The sequence below is a fragment of the Tubulanus polymorphus genome, chromosome 7 (genome assembly GCF_964204645.1).
Source record: "Tubulanus polymorphus chromosome 7, tnTubPoly1.2, whole genome shotgun sequence".
NCBI classification, from domain to species: Eukaryota; Metazoa; Nemertea; class Palaeonemertea; order Tubulaniformes; family Tubulanidae; genus Tubulanus; species Tubulanus polymorphus.
In genome coordinates this window covers 8232901-8248601 of record NC_134031.1, presented here as the reverse complement: position 1 = coordinate 8248601, position 15701 = coordinate 8232901, and the positions used below count along the sequence as shown (strand labels likewise).

General features: G+C 36.1%; 1 protein-coding gene across 1 annotated transcript in view; it reads left to right on the top strand.

Moving 5' to 3' along the window:
- The window catches only part of LOC141909133 (centrosome-associated protein 350-like), a 63443-nt gene that overhangs the window by 36272 nt on the left and 11470 nt on the right, over nucleotides 1-15701 (top strand). The window contains exons 25-33 of the mRNA XM_074799519.1: nucleotides 97-260; nucleotides 373-528; nucleotides 661-788; nucleotides 1616-1783; nucleotides 2333-2533; nucleotides 3289-3470; nucleotides 6513-6765; nucleotides 6896-7116; nucleotides 15276-15532. Of these exons, the coding sequence (XP_074655620.1) occupies nucleotides 97-260; nucleotides 373-528; nucleotides 661-788; nucleotides 1616-1783; nucleotides 2333-2533; nucleotides 3289-3470; nucleotides 6513-6765; nucleotides 6896-7116; nucleotides 15276-15532 (1730 nt within the window). The remainder of the gene's footprint in view (nucleotides 1-96; nucleotides 261-372; nucleotides 529-660; nucleotides 789-1615; nucleotides 1784-2332; nucleotides 2534-3288; nucleotides 3471-6512; nucleotides 6766-6895; nucleotides 7117-15275; nucleotides 15533-15701) is intronic.

Here is a 15701-nt window from a genome sequence, read left to right as displayed (position 1 = left end):
TAAGACTTTCAAGTACATTGTATCACTTAAACCCTTAATGTTAAGCTTGAATGAAATATGTATGGTTGATCTTTCTATCTTTTTTGCACGTAACAGTTTGCCTCAGTCTAATCATTCGGATTCTACCGTGAAAACTGCACATGATGTGTCTCAAAGTAAAGATGTTAATGATTCCATCATAAGAACCGATCCTGCTGTTGAAGCTGATGTTCAAGATAAAACTGAAAGCATTTCGGAGGAGCTACCCAGTGAAAAAGGAGGTTTGTAGAATAGTTGACCTCATAACCATTTCAGTCCATCAAATCCCAGTGACCAACAACAAGTAATTTGATATCTGGTAATTTGAACACATTTTCTGTACATGTTTTATAGATTTTTCACTGAGTTTTGATGAAACTATGACCGAAGATGAGATTGAAGAACACTCATTTCGTATGGTTCTGCCTTCAGAAGGCCATCGCCTGCAGGTGAAAAAAGATGATCAGAAATCAGACCCTGCCTCTGTTTCTTCAGACGATTTCCATCTTTGTAAGTAGATTGGAATCTTTGAAAAAAGATTTCTATGTTTGAATCTACAAAAATGTTTTGTATTGTATTCATGAGTTCTAAATTTTCTGAAATTTTTGTGATCATGGATATATATGATTTTCATATTCATAGCTGGAAGTTCAAAGTTAACACTTGATGATGTTAGTGTTCCTTTCCACGGAGAAAATGAGTTCAGCAAGTTCACATCTGAAATGGTAAAGCAGTACATGAAAGAAGAGGAAATGAGAGCAAAACATCAGGTATCATATTTGGTATCCCATTAACTTCTCCACTACTAAAACCTCTTTAACCCATTAGCACTCAGGAATTTCACTATGTAGCATCAATTACTCCTCAGAAAATTCAAGGTAAAATCCAAGATCATCACGATACCAAATAGCTTATTTGCTGTTTATTTTCATGCATTACAAGTTAGTGTTATTTTGTAGTAAATAATCAAGGCTTTCGTATGATGTAAGATTTGATGAGGTGGGCCACTCAAAATCGTGTCCTTTTGGCCCCCCCCCCCCGTAGGTTATCATAAGCTATTGGGTTGGAATCCCACTATAACCGTTTTCGTGCAGCATACGAAAAAAGTGCTGGGGCGGATTTAGGAGTAAAAGACGGGCGGATACGGGCGGCTTGAGTGCTAATGGGTTAATCTGCCAATACTGGAGCAATTTTGAAAATTTCTAGTTATGGGGTCACTAGTAATGAATATGGTTAAGTTTAGTCTAGTTAGAAGCAGACAGTCCATACAGCACATGCACTTTAAGAAATAATTCAGCATATTTTTTTCTTCTACTACTTCAATGGAAGTTGGTGCATTATTCATGTTGTCGGGTGGTTAGATTATGTTTCAATTTTTGATGTTCGATATCATAATATCATACACTTGGATCTCAGGGATGGTTTAAATGACTGCTCCATTTGTGTTGGAATATCGTCTCAAAAAAGACAATATGTTGATTGGGCAATGACTTATCGTAGGAAATAGAAAAAATGTGAAAATAATCAGGGAACAATTAAGTTGAGTATAAACTAGCCAGTAACGCTATTTTCTGACAAAGTTTTCTTATTCATTCAGGCTGCACTGCTGAAGCTGCGAGAGAAAGCATTGCGTGAAAAAACTAAAGCTGAACTGGCTTGGCTGAGCCAACAGACTCGTAACATAAAAGATAAAAGGGCTGATGATGCTTATCCTCTTATTAAAAAAAAACAGAAGATTATCATTCAAAGAATGCAACAAGAGAAGGTTAGATTTTTTTCAGATGCTGATAGTTGAAGTGATAACCAACAAAAAATACATATTTGAATAAATAAATCAATTAGATTTATATACCAGTTCATGATTTAGATATAAATTAGTGGCTACCTGTCCTGATCAATAAAAATGCACAAAACTTCTAGAAAAAGCACATACCCACATAAATTACGAGTAAAATCCCACAATAAAAGAATTAGATGATAAAATAGAAACAGATGATAAAATATTTCATATTTCATGTATTAATACTGTATTTGGCAAGTCATTTTAGACTGAAGAAGGGTGGTAGTAACCACCCGAAATATTTCTTATATGTTTTAATAAACATTTTATCATCTAATTCTTTTATTGTGGGATTTTACTCGTATCGTTTTATCACGGATATTGTGATCTACCATTGATTCACCCACATAAATTGTTGTCATTAAAGGAAGAAGTACCATGTATGATTCCTTACCAAGAATATCCTTATTACAGATTCCAAATTATGCCCCGAGGATGCAATTTTTGTCAATCATCTACTGTATTGTTTTTCAGAGTGAGATTAAGCGACTACGTGAAGCGCAGGAGATGGCAAGAAAGGAACGCAAGTTTCTATGGTTACAACAGCAGGAACTAGAAAAATTGAAGCAGTCTACTCAACAGGTGAAAGCAAAAATCAAACAGAAAGCAGATGAACCAGCTGATGACCTATCATTATCAATTGATATTAACACAGAAGATGAGCTAAGCATTGCTGTAAGTAAACAATGAATTTCGAAAACTGATACTGAAATACAATTTTGCCCTCAACTAAGAATGGTTTGAAGTTTCTGCTAGTCTAGACATTGGAGCTTTTTCGTACAATTTTTGGTAGATCAAGCAAATATGTGATACTTGACTCCATAATGAATCAACGGCTTGAGGAGTAATAGGCTGTGGGTGGCTTGGCTTATAGGTTAAGGGGTTTCAAAGACATCAACGGGCATGTTATCAAAAATTATTGTTTCCCACTGACTGTGGTATGATAACAGGATCATGACTTTGACATTTGACTGTATTATTTCTCGATGTTATGCTTGGATTTAGATTGTTTTCATCTGACTGAATGGACATATAAGTCACAGATGTTAATTGAAATTTGATTTCCGCTTACAATGGTTTGCATGCGCATAATGATCACAGGTGTGGGATATCTACTACTGGGAGAGCTCGAAATGGACACTAGTGGGTTTGATTTCACTGCCATACATGTGTAAATATTTTTCGACAATGAGTTGTTTTATAGAATTAATTGCAAAAATTAAGTTACTCTCCTGCTTCAAGGAATTGTTATTAGGAGGATTTACTTAAAACCGTGAAATATGGAGATCGCGACCTTTAGATTAAATGGAAAAAATATTTTTGGAATTTCATGGCTTCATCTGAAATCTGATGCACAGGAATTCTGATAGATTATATTGTAGTGTCACATGTTTTCAATATTCAATATTATTGTTAAATATGATTTTTAGTTGTCGGAGCACAGTGACATGGATAGTTTACCGTCATCACCACGTAAAAAACCAGTCGATGCAACAAAGGATTATAAATCTGATTCAGAAGTCTTGACAGGAGATGCACGTTCCAAACGTTCTGTTAGTTATCCAGATGCAAAAGTGCTTCAGAAACTCAAACGTCTCAAGTTAGACCCAAAGTGAGTCTTTTAATGTTATTTTGTATCCATTAGTGAATGTTAATGTATTATATTTCAACAAAACTCTGACATCCAAAGGTACCAATAGTTTTAAACAAAATAAATGATGTTTCATTTGATATTTCTACCCATGGCAGTCTTAATCATTTGAACATCAAGAATCGTCACTTGCATTAAAGTCAAAATCGAAACATAGTTGAAGCAAATTGCGTGCCAGCAATTGCATTGTTCAATTTGGCAAATAAAACAATGTTATCTGTCAAAGGCCTCGGGTTCAAGTTACATGATTGGGGAACTTTTTGGATTAAAAAAGATCATATAGAAAAAATTTGAAATTTTGAAATTCATTTACCTTCACCCCATTTTTAGCACCCCAAGATGCTTTGATCAATTACCTTGATCTTTCGAATATATGTGAATCCCCCCAGGGCCCATCAGCATAACAAAAATTGGGTCGATCAGACTTAAGATGGCCGTCCTATGGCCTTTTAAGTGCCCAAAAATGTTAATATTGGCCCGAATTTTGAGTCCTGTAGCTTCCTACTGGTTTACCATTTCTCATTGCAATTTGTGATGGGTATTCTTTGGAAAGGGATGTTTTATACCTGAGACAGGTATTTTTCATCAGCCAATTATGACGCAATTGGCGGCCATCTTGGTGTCACCAGTACTCATTCGTAAGTGGGAAAAAGTTTTTCCACATTATATTGATACCTAAGCCTATTTTGTTACCACAATCATTTAGAAAGTTGTAGCTCATAATGTGTTCTATGATTGTAGTGAGTTTCAAGGTCATTGGATTTTGTATATGGCCACCAGGGGGCGTTGAATAATGCAATATCTTAGCATTTCTATATTATATTCGTACCTATGCATATTTTGTAACCACAATCAATTGGAAAGTTGTAGCTCATGACATCATCTACTATTGTTGCGATTTTTAAGGACATTGGTTATTCTATATGGTCACCAGGGGGGCGTTGAATAGTAGAATAACTTAGTATTTCCTTATTATATTGGTACCTAGGCATATTTTGTTACCATGATCAATTGCAAAGTTGTAGTTCATGACATGTTCTATGAATGTGGTAAGTTTCGAGGTCATTGGGTTTTGAATATGGTCACCAGGGGCGTTAAATAGTAGAATAACTTAGTTTTTCCATATTAAATTGGTAACGAGGCATATTTTGTTATCACAATCAATTACAAAATCGTAGCTGCTGACATGTTCTATGATTGTGGTGAGTTTCAAGGTTTCGCATTGGTTTTTGTATATGGTCACCAGGGGGCGTTGAATATTGAAATTGTTAGATTGTTGAGCATTTGGAACCACTTCCCAAGTGGGCATAGTGTCCCTGTACCCCTAGTTCCTCCTTGATTTGATTTTCAGTCGAAGCGTAGACAGACTTATTGAAATGGTTCAAAATGTAAGAGTTACCTTTTGAACATCTGTGCCATAAATGCTGAAATTTCTCATGAATAATTAGTGGGTGGGTGAGCAGAGAGTTATCTTGGCGGATTATTAATTAATACCTTCATTTTCGTGGGGTGGGGCATGGGAAATTTTGTGTCGCTGGGATCGCGTTTAGTGTACTATGCCGCGATGTCTAGAACTAAAGAGGCAACTGTATTTGTCTTAGTTTTATGGGTAATCTATTAAGATATAACTTCATTTCAACATATTTCTAATATTCATTTTTGGCATGCCCGAGGTTATATTGATGAAAACAACTTGTATTTTGATGTGCGTACAATTGCTGCGGTTATAGGCCTACTACTTTGCATAATTGAACACTGAATAGATAGACCAGATTTCTTAAGCATATAAACATACATTGTTTTGTGGCACGTTGCGATACATTCGCGGCTGCCCCTACGCAATACCGCGATGATATAGCTGAGAATTGTCATTGCACGCTGCTTCCTCAGTATGTAGTCCAGCGAGCAGAGCTGGTAGTGGTTGTTGTGTGCTGTGTGTCGTGTAATATACGCTCCTCGAGGCAGCCTCTACGAGCCAGACAGTTTTGATCTTCAGCCTATGAGCACTTATGAGCTCATTCACCTGATGATACTACGATAGACTGACTACAAGTGAAAGCTTGTTTGTCAAATACACCAGTTACACTATGTAGTACTATTGTCTCATTGTATTTATCCAGTACGTCCACCGATTAAGGCGTTTTTTTTTAAATATTATAAGTTGGTTTATGGTTTTGATTGACTTGAAATATTTGCGTAGGTGGGAAAAATTTTAAAAAAATTTTTTCTTTAAACAGTGAATTCATTACTTATTCAGTGATCAGGGAGGGGGATTTGAAAAAAAAATTGCTTGATTTTGGAGAGCATTTTGAATGATAATACCCAAATATTGTCTAGTTAATGCCTACACACATAACTGACATTTTTGAAATGACACTATTTACTGATCAAACCTGACAAATATATCCATTAGGATACTATAAACCACCGCGATTTTTGTGTGTGATGTCAAAAGATGTGGCAAAAAATTGAAATAATTTTGAAATTTGTTTCTATACCTAGAATCGAAAAAATTTGGCGGCGAATCCATAATCCAACTAATAATAAAAAGAAGTTTTAACTATGCAAAATATCTGACACTTAGACATTGCAAGGCCTGTGGTCCTCTAGTTGTTATTTGAATGCCAGCCTTGAGAATGTTTCATTCCACCAGGTAGAAAATTTTATGGATGGTTGAAATGAATTCTTAGGGTAGGGCCCATATAACTCATATAGTGTTGGTATTAAATGCAGAACAGTACTGCAAATACTTAAATGAGAAAACATAACCATTATTAACTTTGTTGATAGATAAGAAATGTGTGCCCTGAGGGTCTGATCAGTTTAGAAATTTTCTTTCATATTTCAATGAAATTTAGGTGAAAATATTTAAGCTGTCTCTTAAAAGTACTTAGTTGAGGTTGGTAGCCATGTTCATGTCGGACTGGCTTTCACCATCCAGACCACTGGATGGATGTATCCTATGATAGAATTTTAATGATTTTTGAATTTTCTTTCGTCCAGATATCTGACAGTACGTGAACAGAAACTACAACAAAGGAAGAAACACGCGGAAGATTTGATTGCCTGGAAGAAACGCCTTGATGAAGAAGAAAAGGATATCTACAAAATGGAGAGGAAAGCATTAAAACTTTTTGAACCGGACGAAAAACGAAAGGGACCCAAAAAGCAGACGACTGAGACCCAGGATTTTAGTGAAAGTGAAAGCTCAATTTCAATTGCTCAAGAAACATCCACAAAACCTAAAAAACCTGCAGTGAGTTTATTTTAGAACTTCCTATAGTCCAAAGAAATTATGTGAATATCAAATAAGCATTTTGTGCCTTACTCCATTCCTAGTTTCAAAATTCAATTTACTATATAAGAACTATACATCTTTTGTGCAGGCTAAAAAGGTGGTTTATGAAAGCGAGAGCTCAATTGCTGAGGAGAGTCATATCCAAGCTCAGAAATCACTGAGTGAGGCTTCGATACCAGAGGTCCTGTCTCAGTCAAAATCAGTGAAATTTGTGGATCGTAGTAGCAGTGGTACAGGGTCAGGTAGCACTGTAGCTGAGGAGATACAAACTGTCACTACGCCGAGAACACCACGTACTCCTACCTCCGGGTAAGATGATTTAATGATTGATAACGATAGAATCGAATTGAAAATATTTACATGGTTGTGTTTCTTGTGTCTCTCAGGTGGTAAATCATTTCTTTGCTAGCTAGCCCAAACTACATGTATTTGCAGTAAACATTTTCATTATCTCATTTATCTGTTAGAAATAAGTCTTTCTGTTCAAACAGTAGCCATGGTTTACGTGAAAAAGACTTTTGTCAACAGCTGTTTGTCTTTTCGATATGATATGTCACGTGGAATTCAGGCTTGTTGATTACTGGCACTGTCTCTCGTGCACAAGGTCAGATAAATTTCAATGAGTTGGTGGAATTCACTTCTTGTCACTAAACAGTCAGTTCCATAAGTGAAACACACGCTGTTCAAATACATACTCACAGTGCCAACCGTCCCGCATTTTGCGGGACAGTAATGGAATTTCATCGTTTGTCCCGTTGTCCCGTGAAGCATTAAAATGTCACGGATTATTAAACAATTAGCTTTTGTCACGGAAATTGTGATGGTTTTTGGTTTACCTTTGTCAGCAATATGAAGTTGGCATTGAGCCAATTCATGTAAAATCGCGGTACGTTTTTTTATGTGAGCATTTGTTTCATTGGTTCTCGGCTTAAACGACGTAAAATCGATGCGATTGAAGACATGGCGAACCTCCGTCGATGACATGGCCAACATTGTTAAAATTCTACGAAAAACTGTTTTTGGCGGGAAAATTCTTAGCTCTCGCGTATATAATTGCAATGACCTCGATGGGGGGGGGCGTTGTCTCTACGAGCGAATGTGATTGGCTCTTTTTGGGATATACTGGGAATTCCGGCGCTACTGAAATAATTATGGGAAAGCCATAGAATGGCGAACGTTTCATTGGACTAGGTGCCGTATACGTGCGAATTTCAAATGCTCATTACTGGTGAGAATGTAATTATTATCCGCCATAGGTATTGTTTCATTTTAATACCCGGTGATTGATTTGATTGACATTGAAGTGTAAGGGAACATTTACTTACACAAGGCCTCCACGGAAATCATTAGATTAGACTGTTGCATACACAAACACACGCGCGTACAGTATACACTACTATAGTGATACTGTAACGCTGCTTGCTGGCGCGTTTGACATTTCATCATCAGAAGAGCGCTGTGTTTTCTGTTTGATAGAATTTGTAATAAATTGTAATTTCTTGTGACCTGAAAATACTAAGCAGCAAACTATAGGTATAGGTCGAGGTCTGAATATTGTAGTGGTAAATTCCAGGATTTAAAACGATCTAATACGCCGATTTCTTACTGCACCGGTATTTTAGCTTCCGCGGCCATACATTCAGCCACCCTCTGATATGTGACATCATATGAATTTTATTTGAATATTTTTTCATATTATGAAAAATATTTCTTTGAAAATATAAAATAGTTTCCATGCCGCGCCTACCTGTACCCTACAAAATTTTGGATGTGGACTGTAAACAAATGTATATCTTTGGTCTTATTTGACTACAAAATAATCCTTTAAGAAAGATAAAATACAATATTTAAACTTGTAGAACTTTGAAGTCACGAATTAAAAAGATTTTTCAATGCCCTTACCCCAAACAACCTCTAGCTTTCAAGGTAAACCACACTTTGCCCATGGGCAATTTATTATCAATTTCAATGTTTTTAATGGAAAGTTGGCACTTTTTCGCTAACAGTATGTAATCGATATACGTCGCGAGTGAATATAATAAGGCAAGTGTTCACTGTGGCGCTAGCAGTCAGTACTCTAGGCTTGATATAATATGGCAAGTGAACACTGTGGAGCTAGCAGTCAGTACTTCACTTTCCCACGCATTGAGTTAGATTTCCTGTTCGTGAACAGTGAATTTTAAGAAACATTCATTCATGATGCAGCTCTCTTCACCTGGGCACAAGATAGTGTGCTGAAATGCTGAAATGCTGAAATGCTGAAATTTTTGGATGTCCCTGAAAATTGATGGCTGTCCCAAAAAATGGGGATCTCTGTCCCTCAAAACAATTTTCAGGGGTTGGCAGCTCTGCATACTGTAACTAATACATGCAAAATCCTTGCCAGACAAAAATTTGTGTGATATTAAACAAAATGAACATTGTACGATAGTGCTTCAAGTTTTCTTCAACTTTGATGAAATATTTTTCCAAACCACTTCATGACCCCTTAAACATTATGACAATAAAGAAGTTTCCAGTTTCTAGGCGCCATTTTGTGGCGGTCCCTCGAGGTCCCCATTGTTGCGATAATTTGCGCTCATTTTTAAAACATAAGTTTAGATTGAATATCATATAGTTCTGCAGTCCCTTGCTCGACGAAATCAATTTATACACCATTTTAAAGGAAATGAAATGCAGATATTTGCTGGTGATTCTTGGAATTTTTGAACGCAACAATTGAGAAAAGTGACGATGTGAAACCAAGGACCGCATATCTCAACCGCGCGTAAAAGAAATCGCAATATTTATTAATTTTAAAATATCTAAGTATCTCTTAAAGCTATATTTCCAATTTTCACAGAGGTTAAAGAGGGTTATTTGCAGTTTAAGCCTGTGTGAAATTTTTTTGAATATCTTTCCTGACGACTGATCTGTACCCGCTTGAGTTTGAGATTACGCGCAAAAGGGATCTCCCACTATGCACCGCCATTTCACTGAACATTGAGATTTGTGAAAAGAAATCGCAAAAATAAGATTTTATACTGGTTTTTAATTATCAATATTGCTTCTGAAGGTTATATATTACCTTTATTTTCATATGGTTGAAAATGGACTTTGAGTGCTTTGATGAATTCGAGTTTTGTAGCGTTGGGAAATTAAAGGATTTCTTGTAAGAGTGGGGACTTTCTGTGTTGGTCGCAAATGTGGCCTAGTTGAGAACCTAATTTGCGTTTCAACCGAATGTACCACTCATGGTTGGACACTAGTGAAAAAATCTAAGTTTGTATATATTTTTGAATATGCGGCGCAGCTGAATGTTGCCAAACTGGACGTTGACCCCCTAAAACAGAATATCAAATGGGGGACAGATATGAACCCCTTTAAATATTATATTGGGATTTTATATCAGTAAGGTTTTCTGGTCGATGTTTTCCAACCAGAAGGTTGAGATTCAGTAAATTCATCGTATGATCCCAGAATGAGGGATTACCAGAGAGAGATATGTGTTAAATATGTCCTTAGCGTTTAAATTGACTGGTACATTTCACCATCGACTCTAAAACGTTTGATTTCAACGAACACAAAATCGGCGCTAGGCTGGACGGGCTGTATACGACAATTCCTCAACTGGACCGTTCAGACTTCAATAGCAAACCGGATCCCGAAACCAGCTAAACGAATTGCCCCGCCAAAATATGGTACAAACAAGATATGGATTATCATCTCAAAAAATCCCCATGGAAAATGTGAAGAAATCAAATTGCATTTAAAGATTTCTTGTTGCAAATCTCAATGTTCAGTGAAATTCCAATGCGCAGTGGGAGACCCCTTTTGCGCGTAATCTCAAACTCAGGCGGGTACAGATCAGTCGTCAGGAAAGATAATCAAAAGATTTTAACGCAGGCTTAAACTGCAAATAACCCTCTTTAACCACTGTAAAAATAGGAAATATAGCTTTAAGAGATACTTAGATATTTCAAAATTAATAAATATTGCGGTTTCTTTTACGCACGGTTAAGATATGCGGTCCTTGGTTTCACATCGTCACTGTTCTCAATTGTTGCGTTCAAAAATTCCAAGAATCGCCAGCAAATATCTGCATTTCAATTCCTTTAAAATGATGTATAACTTAAGTTCATCGAGCAAGGGGCTGCAGAACTATATGATATTCAATCTAAACTTATGTTTTAAAAATGAGCGCAAATCATCGCAACAATGGGGACCTCGAGGGACCGCCACAAAATGGCGCCTAGAAACTGGAAACTTCTTTATTAAGATTGAAGTTTTTGAGGGGATGTCTAATAAGTAAAAATCTATGGAGGGGAATAAAGATTATCATTATATTTTGTCATCAAATATCAAGAATTGATTGCATTGTGTAGACACTTCGCTGACTATGATATTTGTTACAATAGAGCATGTATCTTAACATCTACGAGATAGGTCAATATGCGTGAAGTATTACTTGACCAAAATAAATAAGAATGCTTTCATACTTATACCAGTATTTACCATATATACCCTGTGTACTGTGGGAAAATAAGAATTGCTCCGAGAAATTCCTACATATTGATCTCGGTATAAAACTAAACTGATATCTTTTCATTTACCCGAAAAATGTTTTGCTATTCACATTTTAGCGAAGAGTTTAATCATTTGTTTATTGTTATTTAGCAGTAGACCTGTAATGATATTGGCCCATGATAATGTTGGCGGTACATATGGTTTTGAGCTTTTTTTAAATGAAATATCTTCTAAAATATCCTATTCTCCACGAATTTGTGTAGAAATTGAGCTGACTGTGTATGCGTGAAATTTAATTGTTCCCATATATAATAATGATTATTGATATATTGTGATAAAGGACACACACAGCTGTTCAGCAACATCAAGTGTTTTCATTAGGCCTACCGGTATATGAAGACTACAATAAGTTGTGAGGTAACCACTTCTCTATGAGATGATGCAGTGCTTTTTTGAAATCACACAATTATAGTTACCGGCATTGTTGAATTTAGATTGGAGTCAGGTTCAGTACACTTTAAGAAGTCAGTCGTGAGTATCACATGAAAATGATGAAACATTCCCGACTCTTTTTATTCTTAGTGTAGGATTTTATATCATCTTTGCAACACTGACAATGTTTCATTGTGACATATCCTTGGACAGCATTGTTGTATTTAGTATTCCATCCTAATGGAAATGCCCATCCCATCGCAGTTATTTTTTGTATAGGATATTCATGATGTTTTCTATACGTTTGCGTACAAAAGTATATAAAGTTAATGATCATAATCATTATTGAGTTATGTTTACGTAACAAATGATTTGTAATTGGGTGTATGAAAAATGTCTCGTATGTTAGATTGTGTAGCCTTGGCTGAGTGATGATTGCAGTTCCTTTTTTTCCAAAAATAAATTGCCAAGATATTCAGTGTACCGGTGTATAGCCGGGGTTGTTCATCAGCTGATTGCCGTACTGTGAGTAGTGACTGCGTACTGCAAACTTCGGCACTACATCTGTCGATTAAGTATGGAAATCAGTCATTCAGTAACAGGTGTTCTTAGCTGTCCTGTTGTAGGCTGTGTCGTTGAATATGCCCTACATCACTGTTATTCAGTTTACTAAGCTAGGCATACTGCAACGACGACGATCGTTTATATCATCTATACGAACTGTGATCACATTTTGAACAATGATTTTCGATTGAGTAACAATGGCAGTACAGATGACAAATTTACAGCGGATTTTACACTCGTGGTTCAGTTCAGTGTGTTGTTTATTTTGGCTTTTCAAGTAAGTCGCGATCGATTGTTACCATTGATTTTAGTTTCATTCTCTTTGTATATGAAATATTTTATGAACAGAATTATATTATTCTTATAAATACTATAAACTTTTGCTAGCTTTCCTTAATCACTGTAAAACTGTATTATGTACTTATACAAAGGTGAAACAAAATCGTAGTAGAAACACAAAAAAATGAAGAAAGATTTTCCTGTGCATTTTACAACATCAATTACTTATATTAATTATAGCTGGGCTAATTCCATTGACTCTTAGTAAATGGTGATGTTTACGAGTGAGACAGGTGTATATACGTGGGGGTGGTCTATGTATTCGAACCAGTATAGTCAGTAAATATTTTACCACCTTTCAAGTCAAGGTAGACCTTGTGAATCGATGCTAGGATACAAAAATGTAAATGGAAGAATGAGTAAGTTCCTGGTATGACTGAGTCTCATTGTGCAATCTATGAAAATTATGATTTCTTGGAATCACTTCATGACCTTGAATTGAGTAGGATAATCATGATATGATAATATGTACTAAATGATTGAGCTGCATCTTGGTATTTTGCCAATCAAAGCTGGGGTCATGAAGAGTCAAGGAGACAATTGATGCTCAATACAGTGGTGGGATCAGGTATAGAGGTATAGATGAATGCAAATATGTATAAAGCACACAATCGGTTTCATACGCCCAATTACGGGCGATCAGTTGGGCGAATGAGTCAGCCTGAAAGATTGTTGCCGACGGGCACATGGCAAATGTTTTGAACTTTTCTCAAATTGTCGTGATCAGGGGAAACAATACACTTGCGTGCCCCTAGCTTTATACATATGAACATTGGAGATGAAAAGCAATGTCTCATCTAAATTGTAATGATATTCGTATATATCCAAGAGCTATATATCTGACAATTCTTTATTTGAAGACCCCAGAATTTGATTGGATTAGTTTGAATGAATTGCTTTTGTTCAAGCTATAATTTTACCTTCAACCCCAAGAGTTCAGAGATTATGATCAAGAGCTAGTTATATCTCCATATATTTAAGATCTGCCTTTCATTTTGACTCATTGTCCCGATATAATCTAGAAATTTGTCTGTAAATAAGTGTAGGATGGTTCTAATCATGTCAGTTTTATGATGGTCTGATGAAGAGAAACTAGAAAACCTTGAACCCAGACCTTAGCATCTGATTTGATTAGTGCAGCATAAAAACCTGAGAGTTTAATTCTTACTAAGACCAGGGAGGTGGGAGAGAACTCCTGCGCTAAAACCAACCTGAACAGTCAATCTATACCGGCATTCACAGTAAGATTCTTGGATTAGGAAGTAATGTGTTTATCTGGTGCTGTATTTGCCAGAATTCTACTTAGTTTTTGTTATAAGATGGATTACGGATTTGATGGACTTGAATAAATGGGGTGGGGAAAAAGATTTTGAAAAAAAATGTTTTTTTTTTTTCTTAAAGCATTGAACTTTACTGAACAAATATATTCATTAGAAAGGCATTGTCCTCCACTACTTTTTGTGTGTGATGTCAAAAGATGATATGGCAGTGGAAAAAAATGTTTATTTTCATATCTATAACATTAAATATAACATTAACATACCTAGAAACCAGAAAAGTTCGCTGGTGTATCTGTAATCCAATTTATAAAAAACTGTCTTGTAAAAGCGATTGCATGCACACGCGATTTGGCACCTGATAAGCTCTTTACAGTGATGCTGATGTAAGGAGTGTTTTATGGGCAGGGCAGCAGTGTAGGATATATATTTTGCACTATCTGCTTGGAAGATGATATTTCAATTGCTATATGACATTCATTCTTATTCATGGCTGATTTTCTGGTTATATCACTTGGAGAAGCTATGACTTTGGCCCGAAATTCTATACTGGATAATCGTGCCTCGGGTATCATTAATAAGCTTCATCAATTAGTTGATCGCCAGTCTAACACCGTGGATGTTGAAAACTTTGAACCGAGTGAATAAACTTCATCATCCCCTGGTTGAGCATAGTGTGTTACAATGCATGGCTTGCACTTAATTATCTGCGTCCACACCACAGAAAATGCGAGGCCTACTCGGTAAAACTACTTGGATCGGGTACTGATGCAGATTCACTTGGGCTGAACTTTCGTGTGACTTTTGGTACCGTACTGAATAAGCCGCAAATAGGCCTCAAATAATTTAAGCTGTGAACACATAGTACCAATACAATACAATAAACTTAAAACGGATTGTTTACAATGAAGTACCATTAATAAACAAACCCACAATTGATGATAAATAGATTTATTGTTCTAATGCTTCTTGTTTTTGTGGGCGATTCGTTTATCAACTACGTAAACTGAGGACACATCAGTCTACCATTCAACTAAGTACCGTTCTGAAATCCTTATGCGAACTCTTATATTCATAATGATTTCATTTTCCTTAATAGGAGATAATTGACCTATAGATCAACGATTAGTTATTGTATAGTTGTGGAAAACTGGGTGACAGCAGTTTTGACAAATAGTTGCTTGGTGTGAACCTTTCGGCGCCTGGGTTTTTATTGTAGTAATTGCTGAGGTTGCAAGAATATTCTGTAATTAATTGAAGAATTTTCAAGAATTCTTTTGCAAGGTTGTTATTTTTTACGTTAAAAAAGATATGATCATTTTGATGACGTTCCTTTGCTTCTCATTGCAGAAATCATGATTCAGCGGATGAAAGTTTGGTGAAAAATTCTTCCATACATGAGGATTACTCAAATGATACTTTTGTTTCGGCAGAGACAAGTTCTGCAGCTGCAAATAAACCCATTAAAACCAAGCCAGCCATTCTTGGACTCAGTGATAAAAGCTTGACGCCCCGATCACCGAGAACACCCCGATCAGCAGCATTACTCGCCAAAAAACGTGGGTCTGAAAGTGAATCGGAGGATTCTTTTTCATATACACCATCAGGTATGTAATGCTTACTGTTTCAAATAGATACGTACTCCACAAGCTAGATGGTAACCTTAACCTTATATATATATGGACAGATGACTTTTGAAATCCTGAAAACAGCCCCATAGAAGAATTATTATCGCCTTAAATCCCTTTGTATAATCAAAACTACATGTGTAGAAAT